This window comes from Amphiura filiformis, chromosome 2 (genome assembly GCF_039555335.1).
Source record: "Amphiura filiformis chromosome 2, Afil_fr2py, whole genome shotgun sequence".
NCBI lineage: Eukaryota > Metazoa > Echinodermata > Ophiuroidea > Amphilepidida > Amphiuridae > Amphiura > Amphiura filiformis.
In genome coordinates this window covers 10,991,889-11,005,840 of record NC_092629.1, presented here as the reverse complement: position 1 = coordinate 11,005,840, position 13,952 = coordinate 10,991,889, and the positions used below count along the sequence as shown (strand labels likewise).

At 34.8% G+C, this 13,952-nt stretch overlaps 1 protein-coding gene across 2 annotated transcripts in view; it reads right to left on the bottom strand.

The window, feature by feature from the left end:
* The window catches only part of LOC140145873 (AP-1 complex subunit mu-1-like), a 33,855-nt gene that overhangs the window by 17,502 nt on the left and 2,401 nt on the right, over positions 1–13,952 (bottom strand). For both annotated transcript variants that reach the window (XM_072167570.1, XM_072167571.1), the window contains exon 2: positions 511–667. In XM_072167570.1, coding sequence (XP_072023671.1) covers positions 511–667 — 157 coding nt within the window. The remainder of the gene's footprint in view (positions 1–510; positions 668–13,952) is intronic.

Genomic DNA, 13,952 nt, shown 5'->3' with positions numbered 1-13,952 from the left:
TTACACCCCTTATCGAAGCAATGACATCAATCACCAACACAAGGAGTGCAAATTTCAAATGGGGTTACTTGTATCCTTAGGCGACTCCATTTGAAATCTACAACCCCTGTATGTGGCAGATTACTTAAGGTCATGTCTTCCATAGGGGATGCATGGATTAGATTTCCACTGGACTATCCCATTTCTTATATCTTGTACCCATACTATTTTACTTGTTTCACCAGCACCGGGTTGGTGTACTTGCTCTTTTTTCAGTTGTATTGATAGACAGCGCACGAACTGAGGTTACTGTTCCGAACCCAGGCTACTTTTTGTACATTACAATGCATACAGCCCGGCCCTCTATAACAATACATGTACTGTACGGAACAAAGCGTAGTATCAACACATCCGTCAATAGCCTCAGATTGAGCATGTATTGTTATGTGTATTGATCACTAAAATATAACACAAGCATTTTTATATTACCCATTTTACACATTAGGGTTAACAACACAATTTAAAGGATACAGTATAAGTTGTTGAATTTAATGTACATAAAAGTTGTTCCTCCGTGTGATAAGATTGGTGACAAGTTGCCTTCTTCTTCTCTATCCATCACCAACGGCATAAATTTATCTATCTTTGACATGTCAACATCTCCACGGTAGTTACGGGAAATCAGTACCTGCAATTTACACAAGAAGTTTATTATTATTGAGATTGAAGAACCTTGGTCAGGTGTGGCCACTGTCTGGCTTCATCTGCAGTACTGGTAACGTCAGTATGTAGCTCTGCACAGCTACATGTAGTAAATTTATATTCTATAATTATAAAACATGTGTCTTAGAAATGGCCAATTTCATTCATAATATTAACACAATGGGTCTCTTCAAATCAGAACTACATGTAGGAACAATAAATCATTATCAAGTTGCAAGCTGGAGTGTGATGAATGGACCATGCTGATTTCTCTGGTTCCCTGGTAGTTCCAATAATTGGAACTCACAGCTCCGACCGTGAGTTCCAAGGAGCTATGTGTATGTGTACAAGTCCTCAAACGTTCGAAATTTGTAGTTACTACAAACTAGTTCCCTGGTCTTTTTTTTTTTTTTCGAGCATATCTAGGCATTAACAGCTGAAATCTAGGAGATAACGCTGACGAAACATTGGCCAGGCACAAGTGACCTGGTGAAGGGGGTCTCTGTAGATAGCTGGTCTAGTGGTCAGGGTATTTTTACAGGACAGGCAAGTGTAGCTGACAATTGGGTGTTACCCTGATCGGAACTGACTGCAAGTGTAACAAGGTCATCTGGTTCATACTGTACTTTACATGTAAGTTGAGCATGTAAATGGTGTCCCACAACTCATTAGAGCTTCATTCAATTTTGAACACATCATATGAAAGGTAATCTATTGTAGTTTTGGTTTCTTCCTACATGCCTGGTTGTGTACCCCAGTAGTACTAATTACAGATCTGGCTAAGATTTATTGGTTGTTTATCTAGTTTTTTTTAAATTAATTTTCTTATCAGGAGTGTCGGATCTCCAACTTTCACAAACAAATACCAAATTAGTTAATGGTTTAAGTGGCATATTTTCTAAGCACCATGTGGCCTGTACACAAAGCTGAAAGATGAAGGTCAGCCAAATCCAATGGTATTTGGTACTTAGTCTAGTTAGGTCAGATGATTCACAACTATGATAGTAAAAAAATCAGGTGACCCCCCTGGGGGAAATTCCACGACCCCCCTAAAATTGGCCCTCTTTTGACCTGCCTCAGAATTGATATAGCTTTAAAATGAACAACATTTGACATCATGAAAATGTACTTTGTAATAACCTGGGTCTGACAGAAAGTTGAACATATTGGAATTGAACTAGGCTTCATAAGATGACTTATTCAGAAAAAAAATTTTCTTTTGATAAAATTACGTAAAATCATGGTGGAATTTGGGCAAAAACAGGATTTTTCATAATTTTGAAAGTAGCGAAAAAAGAACATTTTCAAATCACATTTTCTGCTATATTCAGGCTAACATTGGATCAAACCTTTTGGATAATATAACCAACATGTTGTACTTCTGAAATATGTTTAAATTAGCGTGGTACTTTTTTCCTATACTGCAGGAGAGTTTGTTGATTTTGGTGGATTTTCCGTTTTTTGCTTGTTTTTTTGTAGACTTAATTAACGTTTTCCAATGTATAAACTTACTAATTGTTTTACATTTACAATACGGCTTCAATTCTCAAAAAAGGTTATTATTGATTTGAATTTGATAACTATTTTCATGTGGATTTTGCTCTTTTATTATAGTGGAATTTGTTAATTTTCATGGAATTTGCATATGAATCTCCCTGCAAACTAATGATATGAAACTTGGGTTTCCTAGATTGATATGATAATTATTTTGATTGCTGATTTTAGAAATATCTTTCCAATAACATAATGTGTATGTTTTGTTTTAATGGAATTTGTTTTTTCCAAGGAATTTGTGTCTTTTAACATATTTTTGAAAGTGGAATTTGCAACCAACTTACACTGTTTAGGTAATAAATCATATTTTAAATAAAATAGACTTATCTTTAGTTAACTGTTATAGATCAGGCCAAAAAAACCAACATTTATAACAAAACAAACACCACGCCATACTTCTTATAATATCTACTACCAATGCAATGGAATTTTCATTTCTTTTCAAAGGCGAATTTACCAAATAACATTTACAGGTACTTCAAGCATTGTCTAAAATTGAATGTGAGTATGTACATGTAATGATGTACGTTTACAATATGGTCATTTTCACGGTAAAGGGTGTAACTTTGGATTTTTAACATTTTGATCCGTAGTTTTCTAATAAAGCCACAGAATTCCATAATTTTTGGCCACATAAGTCATCTAGTTAGCAGCTACCTTGGGTAGCATAATCATCTTCAGGAGTTACTGCGTTCAGTTTTAGCAGGCTTAAATGTACCTAATATTGCCATTTTGAAAAACTATAAAAAACAGTAACATTTTTGTAAAAACCTGTGTTTTCTTCAGTTAGTTCATGGATAATTTTTCTTATCCTGAAAGTACGGTCATATGTTCAGTAAACACTGCCACATTAGATTTAATTGTGAACAGCCCTGTATTTTTGAGAACCGGACTTGGAGATTTGTCGTTTCGGACGCTTCATTTTCCATTAACAATTGTTAACAAACTTTGTGGGTATAGCTTTGGTTCGTAATTCTTGGTTATTTCTTCACTTCTTCTTGATTCATAACAGTTGATATCTTAACTTGAAATGGGTAACAAAAATTAGTTGATTTGCAAGCTTTCAAAATTTTTATAAAATCTTGACTTCAAAGAGCCGCTTTTTCCGTTAACTTTTTGAAGCCTCCGAAACAAACTGTTCAGCAAGCTTGGGCAAATATAAATAAAAGAGCTCATCCAATCTATTTATCAAAATGTAGCAAAGTAGATCTTCAAATCACTTCTTTTTAAATTGTGGAGATATATATCACCGTTTGAAAATGGGACCCAATACAAACTTTCCGTTAACAATTGAAGCCTCCGAAACAAATGAAGCCTCCGAAACAACAATAAGATTAATTATCATCTATGCATATCTAAATTGGTGTTTCATACTGATATCTGCATTGTAATTGTTACTTGATATGTGCAGAATGTCATAAATTAAAAAAATTGTTGATGTTATGGTTAATGTTTGAAAAATATACTGATACCCAAAAAGCCTGTTTCGGAGGCTTCACATGCAAAAAACACCATACTTAACAAATGGGTGAAAAAGTTAACATGCTATAAATCTACAATATCTGCCACATAGAATCATTGATTCAATACACACAAGAAAATAACAGCTTAGATGATCCCAACAGTGTTGTTTTAAAAAAAAAATACTTCTGCAATGTTTAACCATTGTTAACATGAAGAAAAAAAAAAAAAAAAAAATGACTTGCTGTGATAATTTAATTTTTGTCACAACTGAAATTCAATACTTAGAAGCAAAGCATGAAAATTGGTAATTGTGATATTTTTTTTTTATTTTTTCATGTCAACTTGTAGTAGTTAGCCAAATATTTTACTTTTATGATCACCTGTGTTGTTAACTGAAGCCTCCGAAACACAAATCGCTTGAATTGCCAATTCTAAAAATAATTCCAATTTCTGTGAAACTTGGCTGGGAGGTTCCTTTCATCAAGTAGTATTTGTACATGAAGTTAGACATTCAAATTATTTTAGGAACCCAATTAAAACTTAAAAAATATGTTTAAGATTGGGAAATTTCCATTGCAAATGACCCTTGATGTTAAAAGTTTTCAAAATTGCAATTACAAACATAGCAAAACATGGTATAAAATTTAACTTATATCTGTTGACTTACTTTGGAATGGGATTTCACATGTATTCCAGCTTTCATGTCATAATTTTCTGAGCTTAAATGTAAAATACATTTTTCTTAGATTTTAACCAAAATGTTATGGAAATGTCAATTTTTTATCAGAAATCAAAAGGTTTAAGCCTTGAAACATTATTTTACTGGAATTTGAGTTGCTTCTATGCATGATTACAGTAAACAGAAACATATTTAAGTGGTTTGAAATTTTGACCCAAAAATCAAAAGTTACACCCTTTACTGTGAAAATGACCATATCTCAATTTCTCATTGAGCATGAGACTCACGCATTCGGGGACTTTATCAGGTGTCAGGTCTATTGCCATTTGGTCTAATACCATTTGGTCTAATACCATTTTATCTACAGACTTGTCATTTAGTATGGAATATTTTCTCGCAAAATTCGAGGACTGGCTTGGAATTACGGACTTTTAGCAAAATTGTTCTGTTATTATCATAATAATAGACCATAATAGACTAATAACTGTTTAGTCTAATATTTTATTATTAACAATTTGGCCTGATTACCTTTTGATCTAAAACCGTCAAGTTTGGTCTATTAACCAGTTAGTCTAATACTATGTCCTGTATTTGCCAATTCATCAAAAAAAAATCGTCTACAACTGGTTACGGGCTGTAAATATATGTAAATGAGACGAGCATGTGTATAAACATACTACATTCATCAAAACTTATGCATTATCCTCGGAATTCTCAGAATTAAAGCCATATTATAACATTTCTGTAAAAATAGATTAGTATTTATTTTACATAAAATGTTAGCTTTTATTGTCAGATATGTCCCCTTTTAATTTTGAGCCGAACAAGTGGGGTAGAGCATAGAAAATTGGAATTTACTACTAGCGCCTATGCATGTTACTCCCGCAGTTGTAATACGGTACGATCCTCGGGTGTGTGTGTATGTATATTATATAAAGTACATAACAATCGTGTAAAAATCAGAATTTAAATTTTTTTTTGAGGCGTTCTCCTCAGCAAATGTTATAATATGGCTTTAATATTGTTTGTTATTGTTTATAATGTACCCAAAAAATTAAGAAGAAGACATGCGGCCTGCATTTTGCCGGGCTATTTGTTCTTCTTTTCCGGTCTTTACAAGGCAGGCCTATATAAATAATATAACCGGCACTAGGCTCATCATGCATCACCGGGGGTGCCACAGGCATGGGACATGGGCCAGTATGGGTCCAAACATTAAAACAAAATAGATTTGCCTGTTTATGTCATTTGCATAGAGTTGGAATACTACATGTATTATAGGCCTGTAATAATCCCTGTTTGTGAAACACAGCGAGCAGAGGCGCCCTGCTTTATTGCGCCTACATAGCCTCACACGTGATATTAGACTAATCGGTTAGTAGACCAATTAATTAGTAGACCATTATTTTGATACTCATGGGGGGGTAGGAAGTTAGGGTCGCGAGGAAAGAAGTTTTTTTTGCCGCCGAAGGCGGTAAGGTTTTTCTTTTAAATTTCATGTATTTATACACAGTTAGGTGGGGAAGGTTTTTTTTTTTTTTAGTGTTGGTAGGGAAAGTTTTTTTTTGCTCATGTAGTGGGTGAAGTTTTTTTTTCAAAAACTTCCTACCCCCACCCTGAGAATCTAATGGTGCGTCCCTAAATGCTTGTTAGACCAAATGGTTTGTATACCAAAAGGGTAATTAGACCAAGTGGCTATTAGACTTAATGGTTATAGACAGATGGGTATTAGACCAAATGGTTCATTGGAAAAAATGGTTTTAGACTTTTTGGTTATTAGGGACCGTTCACAAACACTTGTTGGGAGGGGGAAAAAGAAAAAAGGGTGAGGGCCTGAAAAAAATTTGATCCTCCTGGGGGGGGGGTGAAAAAAATGACCACAAATTTTCACGGGAAAAATTAAATATGCTTTTCTATGGGGTTGACCCATAATTTTCATGTCAAAAGGGGGGCTGAAATTTTGAGGTCTGTAAAGGGGAAGTGCATAAAAACATTTCGCCATGAAATTTCATTTGCATCAGCCCCACCCCCCCAAAAAACAAGTGTTTGTGAACGGTCCCTTAGACTATTGGGTTTTGGTCCTAATGGTAAATAGGACCAAATGGTTATTGTACCAAATGGTAATGGGACCAAGTGGATGTAGGGTCAGTCCATGTCAAAACAGACTGAGTGTACACCCACCCTCTTGGATTATGCTCTCCTTTGGCTCAGGGGTACCTTTCATGGACCACTAGGTGAGGTCACAAGAAAGAATTTCAGATTCAATTTCGTTTCCGAATGGCGGGCCATCTAAGTTTGGCGACCTTGACCAAAATTGGGAATTTAAGGTATCCAAATGACAAAGCGCTCTCTTTGAGAGGCATTTTCTTCTTAATTAAATCAGTTGTGACCCTCTTTTTGAATGTGGTCACTCACTGGCTGTGTCTGAAATGCCTAATGCCAAAAAGATTGATTTGAATTTCGTTGGGATTTCAGAGGGGTCAAAATCAGCACTTCATACTGTTCAATCAAATTATCTTTGATTTTGAAAGAACCATGATAATGCTACAGTGCACATATCGGTCCAGATTATGTTAAAAAAGAATTAGCCATGTGCCAATGTCTATGAGCAATTCAAAAAAGAGAAATTTCTAGACCCCCTACAGAATTTTAGGCCCCCTAAAGTGGTTCAGCCACAAATGGCGCTTAAAATCGGCAAATTTTGACACCTAATAACTTTAGGTGTACACCAGATATGAATTTCTAGTCTTTTGCATCTGAAAGAATGTAGTCTTATGTTACTAGGAACATAAGATTTGTTTTGTATTTTTTGTGTTTTGATACTTTCAAAAAGGTCGTTGACCTATGAACATTTTTCGTCATAGCGCCCTCCTGAAAGGTCTGACACATAACAAACTATACATTTTTTGATATATTACTTGACATAATTGGGAGCATTCTGAAAATTTGACCCCCATAACCTGTACTTTGCATGTGCATCGTTGCCAGGAAGTGCATTTTTGACCCCCTTAAAAATCCATACAGAGGATTAGAAAGCAGTTTTTTCTTATTACTTGACTCAAGAGCAACTTGAAATATCAGGATAAATAATACAAATGGCTATAAAGTGATCAAAAATATAAAAAATATCATACTAAAATTGGCATTTTGTACCGTATCCTGTATGCATGGTATGTTAGGCAAAAATGACTATTTTTGAAAGCGTCAACTTAATACTAAAACACAAAAAATACAAAACAAATCTTATGTTCCTAGTAACATTAAACTACATTCTTTCAGATGCAAAAGACTAGAAATTCATATCTGGTGTACACCTAAAGTTATTAGGGGTCAAAATTTGCCGACTTTAAGTGCCATTTGTGGCTGAACCACTTTAGGGGTGGCCTAAAATTCTGTAGGGGTCTAGAAATTTCTCTTTTTTTTTAATTGCTCATAGACATTGACATATGGTTAATCCATTCTGAACATAATTAGGACCTATAAGTGCACTGTGACATTATCATGGGTCCTTCAAAATCAAGATAATTTGATTGAACAGTACGAAGTGCTGATTTTGACCCCCTCTGAAATTCCAACAAAATTCGAAATCTATCTTTTTGGCATTAGGTATTTCAGACACAGCCAGTGAGTGACCACATTCAAAAAGAGGATCACAACTGATTCAATTAAGAAGAAAGTGCCCTCAAAGAGAGCACTTTGTCATTTGGACCCTTAAATTCACAATTTTGGTCGAGGTCGCCAAACTTTGATTGCCCGCCATTCGCAAAGCGAAATGGAATTTGAATTTTTTCTTGTGACCTCACCTAGGGATCCATGAAAGGTACCCCTGAGCCAAAGGAGAGCAAAATCCAAGAGGGTGGGTGTACACTCAATCTGTTTCGACATGGACTGACCCTGTAGTAAAATCTAACAAATTCTCACACATCATCAAATTTAATTTAGGGATTCATTCATGAAAACCACGCTTATACCAGAACATTTTGTGATACTATACTATTTCTTCATCATACCATTACTCACGCACACCAGCCGGTCCTAAACGCTGGGCCATATCGCCGTTGTTTAGTCTCAAACAATCAAGCGCGCAGTTAGGTAGCGCAGCGTATGTATACGTGAGGCATATATATGAACGTAAATTATTGACCAAATACAGCCAAAAATGGGATATTTGGACATTAAAAAGTCACTTCTAGGTAAAAACTTGCACTCAGTTGTTATAAATAATCAACATACTGATGTTATATAATATTGTATTTCTTAATAATACAGATTATAAATAGTATTAGACAATATTAATATGCTCATTTTGATTTTGTAGATTTACGAACTAATGCAAAATGCAGTATTTTAAAGACCCCTCAAAATAAATTGGAAAAAGATACCACATTAGAGAAAGCATTTTTCTATAGGGCCCATTTCACGGTTAGGCGCCACTTTTGGTGAAAAAAACTCGAAATTTTCAAAATGGATTAAATTTCATTTAATGGGGGTTTTCTTTTCCAAATTAGACCAGATTTTCATAAAAATATCATTTCCCAGCTTAAAATTAAATCTCTCTACTTCTTGAAGAAAATTATGATTTATTATCTCATGTTATGTAATTTTTTAACAAATTGGATAAATATTGAGTAGTGAATATTTATACTTTGACTGTCCAATACATATATAATAGATATTTAAAATAAACAAGTGTGTCATAGGCTCTCTTCTGACCAAATTTGTGCAACTTTTGTTGTGTAATGACAAATTTATGGCCACTTAAATGTAATTTTGTGGTAAAAAGGAAATTGACATGAAAAGGTTTACTCAACAATTTTAATAATCAAGGAATGACTCTGATATTCCACAGCTTTGAAGGCCATAATATGGGTAATGTTCACAAATAATATCAGCCAGTTTGAAAACACAGGTCAAATTCAAGATTCTGATGTTTGTGCAATTTTGGATGTAACTGATGTCAATGTGAACGGAAACCACACACTGTAAAGCAGAGTATATTTCAGAAAATAATGCTTCAATGAGTTTTCACACCCCCAGTAAATTAAATGCGATATACTGAAACATATCAACCTGTGGATTAGTGTTCATTTTAAAACATTGTTTACAATTTATAGAAGCGGATGTGACATTTTCAATTGTGAACAGAATATTTCATTATTACAAACAGTTTGCTTGTCAAAATATAAGCTTTAAGCACTTCTAACACATATATTTTGTGAGATTCTATTGAATTGAGCAATGCTAAAATGTTTTTCCTGACCCTTTATATTTTTGACAAGCAAAATGTTTATATACTGAAATATTCCGTTCACAATTGAAAATGTCACATCCGCTTCTGTAAATTGTATACAAAACTGTCCCCTAAAGACAACAACAAAGCTATGAAATAATCATATGTGACATGTATGAAATAATAAACCTATTTTAGAAAGTCAAATATCATGTTGTTTAAGTATTTTGACCTAAAAACTACTAATTTTGAGGATGTGACATGTGAACGGAAATTGAAGCTTTTTGAGTCCCCTGTCACAATTAAAGAAGGCATACTGAATTAAAGATTTGTTGTGCCTTTTGATCCCCCACAAACCTGTAATGAAATAACTTCAAACTGGCATCCTAGTCCCATTCCTGTCTTAGTTCTTTGAAGAAACTATTTTGGATGTGACAGGTACCATGGATGTGACACATGTGAACGGAAACTTTGAAATGACATCTGTAAGCTAAGTTGATGAAGGAGTTTTCATTAAATGGTGTCATTAGATAGCTCGTAGCAGGAGATTTTTAAAAATCAAGGAGAAAAAATGCTGCCACTTATTTGTTAATAAATTATACTATTTGGAAAATTAATCGGATGTGACAAAACTGTGAACAGAATTTGTTGGCAAAAATTCAAAATATCGCTGTATCTACATATTAAGAGCAACAAGTGTAATTTGTTCAACAAATAGTAACAAGACTCTGAACTTTACTAAAACACACTAGTTTGCCATTCATGTAAAATATTAGTTGATCTATTCCACATTGAATAAGGTACATAGATGTGAACGGAAAATGTCACATCCGAATTCAGAAATGTAAATGGTTCTCATGCTAGTTTAACTGACAACTACTACTTTGTTCATGTATGGCTGTATAGTGCAACTTGTTCTCTACATAAAAACAACAAAAGCAGCTGGTAGGCTCAACATAGTTAAAAGTGGCAGCATTGGAAAATAAATGTCTGTTTCCAGGTTGCTAGTAAAATGTGGTTTTTGACCACTTCTTACCCCTGGCGCCCTGAAAGATAAAAGCAGAAAGGCCGATTAAGCTAGTGGAGGTAGGCCATACAGAGACAATGAAAAATCACCAACAGTCAATTCTGTAACCCCATTATTTTTTACACACCAGGCCAGATATGTTGAAAATCAAAAAGTGGCGCCTAACCGTGAAATGGGCCATAGGCAAAGGATGGGAAATATTTATCTAAAAAGGTCATATCAAACTCAGCCTGAATAAAGGCAATAATTAAGTTAGAAATTACGCAAAATTTGCATTTTTTCTTATTTTCGACATTTTGAAAATATGGCTATATTGAGATTATGAAAAATCCACCTTAATGAAATTGCTGGCTTCTGCAAATTTGTGAGGAGATTCACCAATATATGTTTTTTCAATACCAATTTGTTTGGGACCTGTTGAATCATGGAGTTTCCTACAATATTTCCTGGAAATGCGATGAAAAACTGCTTTTAAAAACATATTTTAGGTGATTTTGAAGCGATTTTTAGGGTGTGGTCATATTTTTTAACGGGGGGCTCCAGAGAATTTTTTAGTGTCGTGATTGGAAAGTGTTATCAAAACCTATCAATGTCCCAAAATATTATTGATGGCGGCCGACCTTCATCTTTCACGTCTGCAGGAAATTAGAAAATATGCCACTTAAACTGTTTATTTTGTTAAGGGGGTACTACACCCCTCCATAAATTTTTGTCTATTATTGCATTTTTCTCAAAAACTAATAACACAGTGGCAACAAAAGTTATCTGTATTATAGGGGCAAGGAATCCAATTACTACACTGGAATGTCAGTGACCCAAGACAAGCGGTTCATTATTTATGACAAGAAAAGAGGTACAGCAAGGATGTACCTCATATCCTATCATATTTACTGAACCGCTTGTCTTGAATCACTGAAATTTCAGTGAAGTAATTGGATTCCTTGCCCCAATAATATACATAACTTTTGTTACCAGTGTGTTATTATTTTTTGATAAAAATGCAAAAATACTCACAACTTTACCACAGGGGTGTAGTACCCCTTAAAGGACACATAAATATGCAGAAAATGGAATTTAATCCACCCGTTCGTCATCTATTTTTGACCAAAAATGGCGAGACAACATTTTGATTTTTCGGAACAACATTTTGATTGTTTCAAGCAGTGTTTTGGGCAATACTTTCTTCAAAATAAACAAACTTTACACACTCTAGAAATACATCCAAAATACCAAATTAGTTTGAATTTCTTTGGTTGTTTGTCTATTAAGCTCAAAATTATTATTTTTAAATAAGAGTGTTAATGACCGAAAATTGTACAACTTTTGACAGGCGCCTAGAAAAATGGCATATTTTGGTAATTTCTTGCGAAATTCAAATTTGACAATATTTTTGCTATACGAATATACTGCAAAAAATATTTGGTACATAAACATTATGTAGCCAGAGCCTAGGTTTCCAGTCAGGGGCGTAGCCAGCTTTTTTGGTCAGGGGGGGCAAAATACAAATTTTGGGGCACAGACGAAAAAAATTACTGTTGCATCATACAATACATAGAGACAAAAGGCTTTATTGGGACGATGTGAGCGCGTAGCGCGCAAAAAATTGGTATTTTACACTATTTTCGCCCTTTATCAGGATGGAAAGGGCTTAATCTTTGCAATATGCGCGCGGAGCGTGGAAAAATTGTGTATTTTCGGGCTGAATTTCGGCAGAAAAGGGCACCTTGCCCTTTTCTTTTCCTTTGCCCTCCTGATTTTCCCTTTTATTTTTTTTTGGTCAGAGGGCACTTTTTTCTTTCATTTTTGCCCCCGCACATGGAATTTTAGAGGATTTTGATAGCAGTTCCATTAAAAAGCTGCTATCAACATGAGACTAAGATCTAGAAACACCACCGAAATGCTTTTTTGGGAATTTTGCTAGCTGAATCTTTTTGATGAAAGTCAATCTTTGACAAGATGTAACTTTGCTACGGAAAGTGCTATGAAAAAAAAGGTTTTCAGTTTCGACTTTCTTTAGTCAAGGGCTTTAATTTGATATATAAAATGATGCAGTTTGATGGCAAATTTGAATTCACCTGGCATACCTACTCTTTGGCTTGCGTGGCTGTGCGTAGTACAGTTGTACGCAGATAGCCTTGCTAATATGGACGCGTAGAGTTAGGCAGTAGCGGTACACCGGTGCACCGTAGAACACCGGTGGCTTTTAAGCACCGACACCGCCGGTGTTACAAAAGCTTACCCACCGTATACACCGGTAATTTTGATTGTGTTCCAGCCACCGAAAATGAACATTCGGTAGCCTTTGTAATAACCGATTTTTTTAAAATGCAAGCGCGTTACTTGGTACCAAAGTTCAAAAGTCGCCGACCGTAATGCATGCTTGTTTACCTGTAACGATCGATTCCCATACATTCAATGTATCAATGGTCTCCGAAACATACCGCCAAGCCATGTGAAAAGACGGTTTAAACCGGATACCAGTCCCCCATCGATTTTTCTTCAATGCCTATTCCACTGTAGATGCAACACCAGCGGGATCAGCAAAATGGAGAAAATTTATTTGCGTCAAATTTATTTTCACAGAAGGTGCTTTCCCATTTTTTTAATTATTTCTTCCCTAGTTTCACACGATTTTGGCATTTAACGATAAAACAAAACAAAAAATAATCGTTTATTTTTGTTTGTTTTTTCTGACAACTAAGAAATTAATAAAAGAGGAAAAACAGGGGAAAAGGATATGCGCTAAAATGTGAATTTTAAAAGCTATGCGTGATTGCGTGTGGGTTTCTGAGACAAACTTTTTTCTTGGCCTAATTAATATTATACTTTAAATTTGTTGCAACTATTAAATGTGAGAAACGTCAAAATTCGTCAAGTTTAAAGATTGTCAAAACAAAACATTACTAAGTTATTTCGTCATTGTTTGAATGTAGTTTAACAGTGTGAAAAGAAATTATATAATGTCATATTATATGCATGTCCTTTTTTAAAGTGTGAAAATTGAGCTACCATAAAAATAACTTGCACAAGTATCCAGGTCAGATCAGAGCATCCACAACACGCATGTGGGTGCATGATCAATTGGCCCGATTCCAAAACTTGTTTTGACTGGGCGGTCGCTGCCCGGCCCTGGACTGTTCCCTGATACACACACCCCAGCAGAAATTTTCCACGTGGCTGGGGACAGGAAGAATTATTTTGTTGAAAAACATGCACGTGCCATTGACCCAATATATGTAAATATTTTTATTTCTTTACTGTTTAAAATTTAAAAACTTGCCGTCAAATCCCCAAAACAACACACAAAAATCCCAGGC